Raw genomic sequence first — 12,320 nt, 5'->3', positions numbered from 1 at the left:
GTTGGAGTTGTATAGAACCTTGGTGAGGCCATAGCTGGAGTACTGTGTGCAGTTCTGGTCGCCACATTACAGGAAGGATGTGATTGCACTGGAGGGGGTGCAGCGGAGATTCACCAGGATGTTGCCTGGGATGAAATATTTAAGTTATGAAGAGAGGTTGGATAGACTTGGGTTGTTTTCATTGGAGCAGAGAAGACTAGGAGTGACCTAATCGAGGTGTACAAGATTATGAGGGGCATGGACAGGGTGGATAGGGAGCAGCTGTTCCCCTTAGTTGAAGGGTCAGTCACAAGGGGGCATAAATTCAAGGTGAGGAGCAGGAGGTTTAGGGGGGATGTGAGGAAAAGCTTTTTTACCCAGAGGGTGATGACGGTCTGGAATGTGCTGCCTGGAAGTGTGGTGGAGGTGGGTTGCCTCACATCCTTTAAAAAGTACCTGGATGAGCAATTGGCATATCATAACATTCAAGGCTATGGGCCAAGTGCTGGTAAATGGGATTAGGTAGGTAGGTCAGGTGTTTCTCACATGTCGGTGCAGACTCAATGGGCCGAAGGGCCTCTTCTGCACTGTGTGATTCTGTGATTCTGAGTTGTGGCCTCAAGGATAGATAATCAGTATTTCTACCTGGATACAAGGACCATGTGATTCACATTGCCAAGGAGATGGGTTTTGAGAGGGAAAGGGTTTCTAAGATATCCCTGAAACTCACAGACAAGTTAGTCTGCTAGGATCCAGGAGAGAGAGCAGGCAAAGGCAGCAAGATGATGTGGTACACTGTGCAGGAATGCGATGGGAGCTTGCACTCGAATTGAAAAGACTGAATTCATATGAAGAGTTAAAATGAGGTTGATAGATTTGCCTGGCTTGTGCCAGAGGAAGAATCTCCAGGGCAGAAACTTCACTTGAAAGACAGTTCTGAGATTAAAAGTTCCCAGGCTGAGAGGGGTAAAGAACAGAAGTAAACCCTCGGGAGTTAAGAATCACCTTGGACTAATTCTGGTAGCGTTGAATGCCTATTTAAAGGACAGCGTAAAACATATCTTTGAAGTGTGTTTTCAGTTGTGCTAAAAGGAGAAAGGGAAATGCTCTGTTTTGTGCTTTAATATATAAGTTGCCTATATTGAGGGTGATTAGTGACAGTGCTTATTGTCTTGTTACAGTAAAAGTCTTAAAATGTGAAATCTTGTTGTGTCATCCTTTCTGCTATTGACTGGAAGTTTGTATTTCTTCTTAAAAGTTATCGGTCTTCAAGAGATCATAGCAACCCCCACTTTGGTTGGGACCAGCTAATTCAGCAGGAACCAGTAAACTAAATTGGGACTTCTGACCTGTGTGACTTAGTTACATAGTAGCTTTGCCAGGTGAGCCACTGGGGCAGGTGACAACAGGAGGTCACGGCAATTACAAATATTTATCTTTCAACCAACGTCACCAAATAGATTAACTGGTCATTTATCTTGTTATGTTTGCGGGACTTTGCTGACTACACTTCAGAAGTTCTTCATTGGCTGTGAATCCCTTTGCAGTACTCCGGATTTCTGAAAGATGCAAGTATTTCTTGGATTTATAAAGGAAAAAGTGACTACTGCAGAGGCTGAGTCAGAATGCTGACTGAGAATAGCTGGAACTCAGCATGAGTGTAATGTTTCCAAATTTGCTGATGATACAAAGCAAGGTGAGAACGTAAGCTGTGAGGAGGACACAGAGACTGCAAAGGGGTAAAGATAGTGTTATGGACCGTGATGGGAGGATGTGGCAAGTCTGCAGTCTTGCCACGTGAATGGTGGTGGATAATTAAAGAATTCACTGGAGGAGGAGGCTCCACAAATATCCCCATCCTCAATGATGGGGGAGCCTAGCACATCAGTGCAAAAGATAAGGCATTCGCAACAATTTTCAGCCAGAAGTGCCGAGTGGATGATCCATCTCGGCCTCCTCTGGAGGTCCCCAACATCACAGATGCCAGTCTTCAGCCAACTCGATTCACTCCCTTGATATCAATAAACTGCTGAAGGCACTGGATACTGCAAAAGCGCATGGGCCCTGACAATATTCCAGCAATAGTACTGAATTGAAACGTCCCTAGCTAAGCTGTTCCAGTACAGCTACAACACTGACAGATTTCCTTCCCTAAAGGACATTAGTGAACCAGATGGGCTTTTACAACAATCGACAATGGTTTCATGGTCATCATCAGACTTTTAATTCCAGATTTTTATTGAATTCAGATTACTAGCCCAGTGACAATACCATTACGCCACCACCTCCCCTCCCCTCACCTTGCGTGTACTAGAAGCCATATACATTCATACACAGGGCCCTGTTCTTTGCAGACAGAAAGAACATGTGCCATACATTGCACCTGTTTCAGCTAAACAGAATAAGTGACAGCCATTCGCTGACTCATTCCTCAGGGCAATGCCTTGACCAACCAGGGTCAAGCTGCCTGGTTTCAATTCTAAACAATGCTGGCAGTGAAGCATTCTCCACTTGCCAACCAATCAGCATTCTCTTCACATACAGTATAAATTGTTGTTTTCCCCTTTATATTGGTATTCTTGAGAGTGTCCTGATGAGTGCAAGACGAATAGCTTAGACATGTCACTTTTCATCAGCAAAACAAAAAATTCTCCCACTTCTCCACAGGCTGCAACAATGTTTTAAAATTTTAATTCACTTACCAAAATGGCCAGACCATTACCTTTGATACTGCTGTACCCAGCATAAAAAGACTTCAACCAGGCTTCTTCCAATAAACACAAAATAATTGATTTATTATAAAACAAACTTCTTTTTTAAAAACAAGTTGCAAAATTGGTTAACGTACAATTTGTAATTTGGAAGTGTAATGATTTCCCCTTTTTTATAAAACAGATATCCCAACACTCATACACTCACACACAAATGCAAAACAGGACAAAACAAACACGGTCTCTGCAGAGGCTGGAGTATGGTCACAGTAGATCTGGAAGTCCTTTCAGATGGATCCTTGGTGACACCTGTCTTTAATAACTCTTCCTTGTCACAACTTGCGGATTTTTTAGTACAGATGAGTTTTCTGATGAGAGTTTTCTGACTGAGGGTTAACTCACTCCGGGCCTCATGTAATGCAAAGGAGGGAGAGGGAGAGAGAATCTTCCTTTGCAGCCTGCTCTCCGGGTACACACACATTCTCTGACTCTGAGTTCAAAGATAATAAAATGTTCAGAGAATACTTCTCGCAGACCAGGTGTTTTCAACAAATCAGCAAGAGTCTCTAGCCTGGCAACAGCAGTTCTTCTTTAACTCAGATAAAAAAAAGTAACTCTTCTCTCACCACGTGTACCCACTGGACATCTAGCTGTTGACCTGTGGTTTCTTGAAAAAAAATGTCTTATTCACAGCCCAGAATTAAAATTGTAGACCTTTAAAAACCAACTCAGGAGCGGGTGTCCAAATTTCAATGTCCTTCCAATTTTCTAAAAAGCAGGTCCCTCACAATAGGCTAAGTGAGTGGGCAAGAATGTGCGAATGGAATACAATATGTGGAAAATGTGACGTTATTCACTTTGGGAGGAAGAAGAAAAAAAGACTGTTTTAAATGCTGAAAAGCTATAAAATGTTGGTGTTTAGAGAGATTTTTTACCACAATCAATAATAATTTCACAATCACCATTACTGAAACCAGCTTTCAATTCCAGATTTTTGTCATTGAATTTAAATTACACCAGCTGCCATGGAGTGATTTGAACCCATGTCGCCAGGGCATTAGACTGGTCCACTGGATTGATAACCCAGTGACAGTACCACTATGGCACCATCATGAAACATAAGGCAGAATTTTGCACTTGTTGGGTGTGCTTGGTGGGGGTCGTTGAGAAGCCGACCGCCGCCCGTGATCGGGGCCAGACCACAATTTCACGCTGGGTGGGCCAATTATGACCCACCCAGTGTGAAACGCAAATGGCAGCGCTCAGCACTGCCTGTGCGGGCAGGGGAGGAGGGCAAGTGTGAACTTCACGCGGAGCTGCCTCAGGGAGATGAGCAGTTTTCAAAAAAAAAAGATTTTAAAAATGTTATAAAACCTGTCCCCTCTGTCACATGAGCAAGGACGTGTTATAAATTAAATGTAAAATGTTTTATTTTATTTTTATTTGCTGTTGGAAACCTCATCCTGTCAGTGGATGAGGTTTTCTAAAAAGTGCAAAGGCTGCTTTGGCCTTTTCGCCTGCCCGCCAACCGTAAGGTTGGATGGGCAGTGAAAAATTTAAGTTAATGATCTTTTTAATGGTCTTAATAGGCCTTTTAATTGTCGGCGGACGTGCTGCCGATTCCTGCACATGCCTGCCGATCAAAATATCGCGCAACTGTGCGTTGATGTCGGGATGCTCACCCGACATCAACGCGCGTCATTTTATGCTTAAGGGGATTGGGCGCGTGCCTGCCTGCCGAGGCAAAAATTCTGCCCATAAAGTTAATGTGCAGGTACAGTAAACCATTAGGAAGGTAAATGGTATATTAGCCTTTATTGCAAGGAGTTTGGAGTACAAGATTAAGGAAGTCTTCCAGCAATTGTACAGGGCTTTGATGAGACCACACCTGGAATACTGTGTAGTTTTGGTTTCCATACCTAAGGAAACACATACTTGCCTTAGAGAATGTGCAATGAAATTTCTCTAGATTGTTTGCTGGGATGAGAGGCCTGTCACATGAGGAACGATTGAGTAGAATATTTTTTCTAATTCATTCACGGGATGTGGGCTTCGCTGGCTGGGCCATCATTTATTGCCCATCCCTAATTGCCCTTGAGAAGGTGGTGGTGAGCTGCCTTCTTGGACTGCTGCAGTCCATGTGGTGTAGGCACACCCACAGTGCTGTTAGGAAGCTTAGAAGAATGAGAGGTGATCTCATTGAAATGTTTCACATTTTTAGAGGGATTGAGATACCCCTCTTCCCCAGTACAGACCTCCCCCTGCTGCCTTTTCCCTTGCCTGAGGCCACTTCTTCCCCTTTCTCCAAGCAAGCCCTAGCCCTGCAGCTGTTGAAAAGCCTTATGGCTGATCTGGTAGGTGGAGACCTGCCCGAGAGCCCCCCTAAAAGTGATGTGGTGTTGTCTGTGAAGCCTGGCGCTGATAACCGCGAGTGCTGCTTGAAGCAAAGTAGGCAAACAAACCTCGAAATCCTGAATGAAGTGCAGCCCGCCAGGTGCACATCACTTACATACAGTTATGAAACACTCATGCAGACGTGCTCAGAGGATCCAGCGTGGGACGATGATTTGGCAAGCTGGGCTCATAATGGTATGCAAATGTATTACAACGAAATTCCTGACATCCGATGGCGGGAACCGCGGCCCGCCATTGACGGGCAGAGCAGACGATTGTGAACTGGTTTCAATACATTGTGAAACCGACTTTTGGCCTTTTCGCCATATTGTCCGCTTACAGCACCAAACACGCCCGCCACCAACGGGCATGAAAAATTCCACCAATGGTTTCTCATGAGTATAGACCCAGAGAACAAAACTGTAACTAATTTTTCACCAATTTGCAATCTCACACAGATGCCACAGGACATTTAGTATGGGAAATAAGAAAATGTCACACTGGTGCAGTGAGGCATGCTGTGTAGTGTGGAGGGAGCTTTGCTCTGCATCTATCCTGTGCTACACCTGCTTTGGGAGTACTTGATGTGACAGTACAGAGGGAGCTTTACTCTGCATCTAATCTGGTTCTGTAACTGTCCTGTGATGGAACAGTGTAACAGGAGCTGGAGTCAGTGAGGGGGTCAGTGGTAATTTCCAAAGACCTGAAGAGTATGTGGTTAAATGACTCCCACCCCATGAATTCAGCTGCATTACTCTGAGGGCAGCAACAAGCACCTAGAATCAAAAATTCAGAGAATGGCCTCCTTCTGTGCTGTAACCATTCGGGTTGTCATGTCTGTGCTGGCCCCCTGAAGGAGCAATTCACTCAGTGCCACTCCCCTATCTTTTCCACATAGCCCTGCAAGTTTTTTCCTTTTCACATAATGATCCAATTCCCCTTTGAAGGCCTCAATCGATGCTGCCTCTACCACACACTCAGTGTATTCCAGAAGTTTTTCCTAATGTCACCATTGCTTCTTTTGCCAATTACCTTAAATCTGTGCCCTCTGGCTCTCAATCTTTTCACCAACATGAACAGTTTCTCCCTAGCTGCTCTGTCCAGACCTCCCATGATTTTTTATGCCTCTATCAAATCTCCTCTCAACCTGCTCTTCTTTCTAAGGAAAACAACCCTAACTTCTCCGATCTTCCTATGTAACTGAAGTTTCTTATCTCTGGAACCATTCTTGTGACTCTTTTCTGCACACTCTCAAATGCCTTCACATCCTTCTTCTAGTGTGGTGCTCAGAACTGGACGCAGCATTCGAGTTGAGGCCAAATTAGTGTTCTACACAGGTTTAACAGAAGTTGCTTGGTTTTGTACTCTATGCCTGAATTGATAAACCCAGGATGTCATATGCTTTATTGACCACGTTCTCAACCTGTCCTGTCACCTTCAATGAATAATGTACATATACACCCAGGTCTCTCCGCTCCTGCACCCCTTTAGAATTGTACCCTATACCTTATATTGTCATTCTGTGTTCTTCCTCCCAAAATTTTATCTGCCACTTGTCCATCCATTCCACCAACCTGTCTGTGTCCTTTTGAAGTTCTACACTATCCTCGTCATGGTTCACAATACTTCCAGTTTCATATCATCTGGAAATTTTTACACTTGTACATCAAGATCTAGGTCTTTAAAATATATCAGGAAGAGCAGAGGTCCGAACACCAATCCCTGGGGAACTCCACTACAAACATTCCTCCAGTCTGAAAAACAACCATTCACCACTACTGTTTGTTTCCTGTCAGCCAAATTCATATCCATGTTGCTACTGTCCCTCTTATTCCATGAGCTCTAACTTTGCTCACAGGTCTGTTGAGTGGCATTTTGTCAAATGTCCTTTGGAAGAACACCCATAACAAGCTGCATTGAAATTTGACTCCACACCTTCATTACCAACAAGGACAGTCCCAACAATTTCAGAAAGAGTCTTATTTGCTTTGAGCTTTGTGCAATTCAGGTTGAGCAGTGTCAGTGCTTGGGATTAGAATACTTTCCATTTCGGGCACCAAAGGCCAGATTTTCATAGAGTCAGGCCGACTCCAAAGGCCTTTAAAAATGGGCAAGACCCAGATGCGGAAGTCCTGCCCCATTTCTGGCATTTCCTATTTTTGCAGGTGGGGGGAGGGGCATGAATCTCACTCAGGAAACCGAAACTGTGGGATATTTGCAATTAGTGCTAAGTTCAAACAGACCCCATTCTTACTATTCTACACCTGCTGTGTGGGAGTCACGAATTTATGGAGGAGGCATACACACTCTTGAAGGGTGGATAAGATCTGTTTAAGTGTCATGATCTGGAGTTATTTAAATCTTCAGACTTCTTAAAAGGAAAAAGAAATGAGCTGCAGCTTTCAGATGGAGTGAAAAAGAGGACACCCATTGCTGGAGTGCTTTGATTGACAGGCCATCTGGTGTGGCTTTGAAAAAAAATAGATATCCATTCCTACAGTTTCAGTAAACTTCATTGTTGATTTTTCCAAGGGTTGACATTATAGCTGAGCCTGTTATGAATGTTTGGCTGAGTTTCAAAAGCTCAAAACCCGCTTATCTCAGTGGGGAGCTGAGTTCACATTTTGATTAATTGTTTTAAGAGGCTATTGAAATGTCAGCTGTCTTTGATGTGGTTAGTGAACAGAAGTTTGTTTTATTTTACAACTGATTGACCACTTGAAGGGATTTAAAATTTTTGAATGGGTTTCATGAATGAGAGATTTTATCGGTATCAAGTACCGTATGAGTAAGAGCTCACTTAGATTGTTAGAAATTAATTTTTTTCATCTTCGCATAGCTCCTGGGATCTGCCCATAGTGAATACTGGGTGAGTGGCTATGGAGGTGGCATGGGGGGTATGAGGGGGCATGTGGGTTGAGTGGGGGGTGGCTAAGGGATGAGGGCTTGAGAGCCTAACAACCTTTTTCCCAGATGGGCTGAAGTGTCAGAGGACCGAGGCGGACCTTCTAACCAGCCCATCTCAGCACTCATTTGCCTATGGAGGTGCGGGCAAACTCAATCATGCTCTTCCTCCCACCGGAGCAAAAACCATACATGTAGGGGTCGTTTCCATGGAGATGGGTCTTCCAAGAGGCAGGAGATTTCCCAATTCAAGCTTCTCCTCTTGATGGCGAAAATCCAGCTCCAAGTGTCAGTATCAAGCACTCCTGGGTCGGGTATGACCTAGGATAGATATAAGGTAAATGTATTCCACTCCAATAATGTATGTCAGTCTCATAAGGGCTCACTGTCGTTTCCAACTTCAGACTGTGGTGTTCTTTCTGAGCGAAACTGCAGGCTTATTGCTAATTGATGTCAACTAAGAACTGGACTAAGATTGACAAATACATTTTGTTAACGTGCACATAGTTGCATTAATCACACAGTGATGTTTCTGTTTGGGTTATTTTTCAGAACAGTAGTTTCCTGGATGAGAGCTGGCTGCTTCCAGTAAGTACTGATATTTTCTGCCTTAGATATGTAATTAGAGGGAGTGGCAACAACTTGATTCTTGCATCTGTCATTTACTGAAGGAGAGACTATTTACATAGAATTACAAAGCATTTACAGCACAGAAACAGGTCATTCAGCCCAACAGGTCTGTCATAGCAGTTATGCTCTGCGCAAGCTTCCTCCTAACCCCATCAACATATCCTATTCCTTTCTCCTTCATGTGTTTATCTAGCTTCACCTGAAATGATCTGTGTTATTCACCTCAACTACGTACTCTCTGGGTAAAAAAGCTTTCTCCTGAATTCCCTATTGGACTTATTAGTGACTACTTTATATTTATGGCCCCTAGTTCTGGTCTGACCTGCAAATGGAATCATCTCCTTTACATCCACCTTATTAAACCCCTTCATAAGTTTAAAGACCTCTATCAGGTTACCCCTTATCTTCTCTTTTCTAAAAAAAATGCCCAGCCTGTACACTCTATCCTACTAGTGATAAAATGTCAGTTCTCAGATCATAACTGTAAATCTTTTATATGTCTTCTCCGATGCCTTTGTTACCTCTTCTACATTCTTCTTTTAATTATGGTGTTCAGAACTGTTTATTGTATTGGTGTAATAGTTTTATTGTTCCTAATCTTCCCTTCTTTCTTGAAGTTGCTCGGTCTTACTGGGTTACAGGTCCACAATCACCAGTGCAGTCCAAGTTGGTATTTTTCATCTAGAAGCTTAGATAACATCAGCAGGCTATTTAACCATGGAGGGTATCACAACCCAGCCTGATCGTGTCTTAAGGCAATGTCCAAACGCATGCAATTTCCAGTAGCAGTCACTACGTAATGATAGGAGCAAAGATTGCTTAACCAAGAACCTATGTAGGTCAGCAATCACAGTGGTGATGAGTGAACTGGACTTGGTGCAAATTAAGACATTGGCAGTAGAGTTTCAGATGACCTCAAGTTTACGTAGGGGTGGGTGGGAGGCCAGCCAGAAGTGCTTTGAAATAGTCAAGTCTAGAGGTAACAAAGGCATGAAGGTGGCTTTCGGCAGCAGAGGAGCTGAGGCTCAGTCTGGTGATGTCAGGGAGGTGGAAAAAATAAAACCACTGTCAAGTCAGAAACAGCTTTGTCACTGGAATTTTAACTCCCCACTGCTCAAGTAGGTAATTAATGGGATTTAATTAAAATCAAACATTTTAAAATGTTTTAATTCTGAGCTCCCTGTGTTTTGTTTCTCCTTCAATGCTCTCTCCATCCTTTGCTGTTTAACTATAACCTTGTTTTAGTATTACTTTATTAGACAGTATGGGAGGTAGTTAGATAAAGAGATTGAGGGATAGGATGAGGTAGGAACAAATTTGTTGGACATACTTCCCTTTTCTTGTTCCTTTAAGATATTATGTAGTTATCTTTTCTATAACTTTAGGTTGAGCTTCATTTCGATTTGATTGGACCATGTGCTTCTTTTTATATTAGTGGTGTCCTGAAAGCGACATTTTTACTGATTCTTCTATGGTGTCCCTGGGGTAACTTGGTGCTCTCCTTATTAGCTTTATCAAAATGGGCTTAATGCACAAGATCTTTCAAATCTTCTGATCAGTTTCTTCTTCACACTGCAATAACTCTTTCTGACCCATGGCTGGAACAATGAGGGTACTCTGCACTGTTGTCCACTTCCTCAGTGAGATGGCTAACACATATGTTTTTACACAGGTGTGTGAGACATATGACACAGTCCCCTGTCGGGAGCTGGGAATGGTGCTCAGGTAAGATCCAACTGCCTCGCATTAGAAATATCAGCAACAAATTTAAATTAGTTGGCTTGGATATTTTCCAAGGAACTACCTGCAATCTGAATACTGTTAATGTGTCATGGTATCAACATTTGCTCCCCTCGCTCCCATTTCTCCTGCAGGGGTACTGGTTTTTATTTTTGCTGGGGTACCTTTCCATGAGCTCTGTCAGACTTTGGTACCTCACATTACCAGTTATTGTGAGCCTGGATGGAGAGTTTGAGGTCCCGTGTACTCACTGAACCCATTTTGCCTGATATACAGAACCCTGCATACTCAGTTTCCCAGCCTCACCCAAAAAATGAGATTCTGTGTTACATAGAATTTGCAACAAAGCCAAAGGCCATTCATCCCAACTGATCTATGCAAGTGTTTGTACTCCACACAAACCTCCCCTCACTCCTCTTCATTTAACTCTTTAAAAATGTCCTATTCTATTCATCCACATGTATTTATCCACTTTTCCCTGAAATACACCAATGCTATTCATTTCAATCACTCCATATAGTAGCGATTTCTAACCACATTCTGGGTAATATTTCTCCTGAATTCCTAATTGGATTTATTAATAACTTTCTTAAATTAGTGGCCAGTTTTGGTCTCCCTCACAAGTGGAAACATATTTTCTATGTCTGCCCTATTAAATCCCTTCATAATTTTAAGACTTATATTAGGTCACCTATCTGCCTTTTCTAGAAAAAACAGCCCCAGCTGTTTCCTCACCCTTTCCAACATCAAAAACTGATATCCATATTGCTCTTTTAACATGGTAAAATGTCTCAAGGTGCTTCATGGGAGCATTATCAAACAAAATTTCATATCAAGCCACATGAGGAGATGTTAGGGCTGATGACCAAAGCTTGGTCAGAGGTTGGTTTTAAGGAAATTCTTAAAGGGGGCCAGAGAGAAAGAGAGGTTTGGGGAGGGCAGTCCCAGAGCTTGGGGTCTTGCAGCTGAAGGCACAGCTTCCAATGGGTAAAGTGATTAAAATTTGAAATGCTCAAGAGGCCATTAATAGAGGAGCGCAGATATCACGAAGGGCTGGAGAGTTTACAGAGATAGCGATCACGGAAGGATTTGAAAACAAGGATGAGCAATTTAAAATTTAGGTGTTGTTTAACTGGAAGCCAACATAGGTCATCGAGCACGTTGGTGCAAGTTAGGACACGGACAGCAGAGTTTTGGGTGACATCATGTTTATGAAGGGTAGGATGTGGGAGTTTGGCCAGAAGTGTGTTGGAATAGTCAAGGCTAGGGATAATAAAAGCATGCATGAGGGTTTCGGCAGCAGATGGTCAGAGGCAGGGACTGAGTTGGCCAATGTTATAGAGGAAGAAATAGTCTTAGTTAAGGTGTGGATGGTGGTTGGAGCTGATGTCAGGAACAGTATGACAACAAAACTATGAACAGTCTGTTTCTTATTTGGATGGATGTCAGGGAGAGGGATGGAGTTGGTAGCTAGGGAACAATTTTTTGCTGGGAACTGAAGACAATGCCTTAAGTCTTCCCAATATTTAGTTAGAGGAAATTTCTGCTTCTCCATGTTGGACATGGATGTTGGACAAGCAGTCTGATAAGAAGTGTTCCATTCCCAAGATGAACGCTCACTCACCCGGCTGAAAAAAAAATGCAAAAAATTCTTCCGTTGTTATCCAGGAGATAAACTCACCAGTTCAAAAGTTGACAGCCGTAGCCAAGGTAGACATTGCTCTGTCACAGGAAATGCAGGTCACTCATTTTGTGGCAGCCAAATTGCGTTTATATTCTCTCTTGTGATTCTTCATAGAGGGTGGAATTTAATTCACCCACCCCTGCTGGAACTGGGGTGAAGGCAAAGACCAGATGGGAAGGTGCAGAGTAGAGAATCCGCTGCCTTCCTGACTCCCCCCAATTAAGTCTGAGACAGGAAAGTCGAGGACGGCCTTCCCTCCCCAAAAAAGCTTGGTCAAA

The 12,320-nt window shown here is 43.1% G+C and overlaps 1 protein-coding gene across 2 annotated transcripts in view; it reads left to right on the top strand.

Annotated features, from left to right (window-relative positions):
- The window catches only part of LOC144699698 (uncharacterized), a 97,530-nt gene that overhangs the window by 70,855 nt on the left and 14,355 nt on the right, over positions 1-12,320 (top strand). For both annotated transcript variants that reach the window (XM_078570841.1, XM_078570839.1), the window contains exons 7-8: positions 8,541-8,576; positions 10,291-10,343. In XM_078570841.1, the coding sequence (XP_078426967.1) occupies positions 8,541-8,576; positions 10,291-10,343 (89 nt within the window). The remainder of the gene's footprint in view (positions 1-8,540; positions 8,577-10,290; positions 10,344-12,320) is intronic.

This window comes from Cetorhinus maximus, chromosome 24 (genome assembly GCF_964194155.1).
Source record: "Cetorhinus maximus chromosome 24, sCetMax3.hap1.1, whole genome shotgun sequence".
NCBI classification, from domain to species: domain Eukaryota; kingdom Metazoa; phylum Chordata; class Chondrichthyes; order Lamniformes; family Cetorhinidae; genus Cetorhinus; species Cetorhinus maximus.
This window is presented reverse-complemented; position numbering and strand designations above follow the sequence as displayed.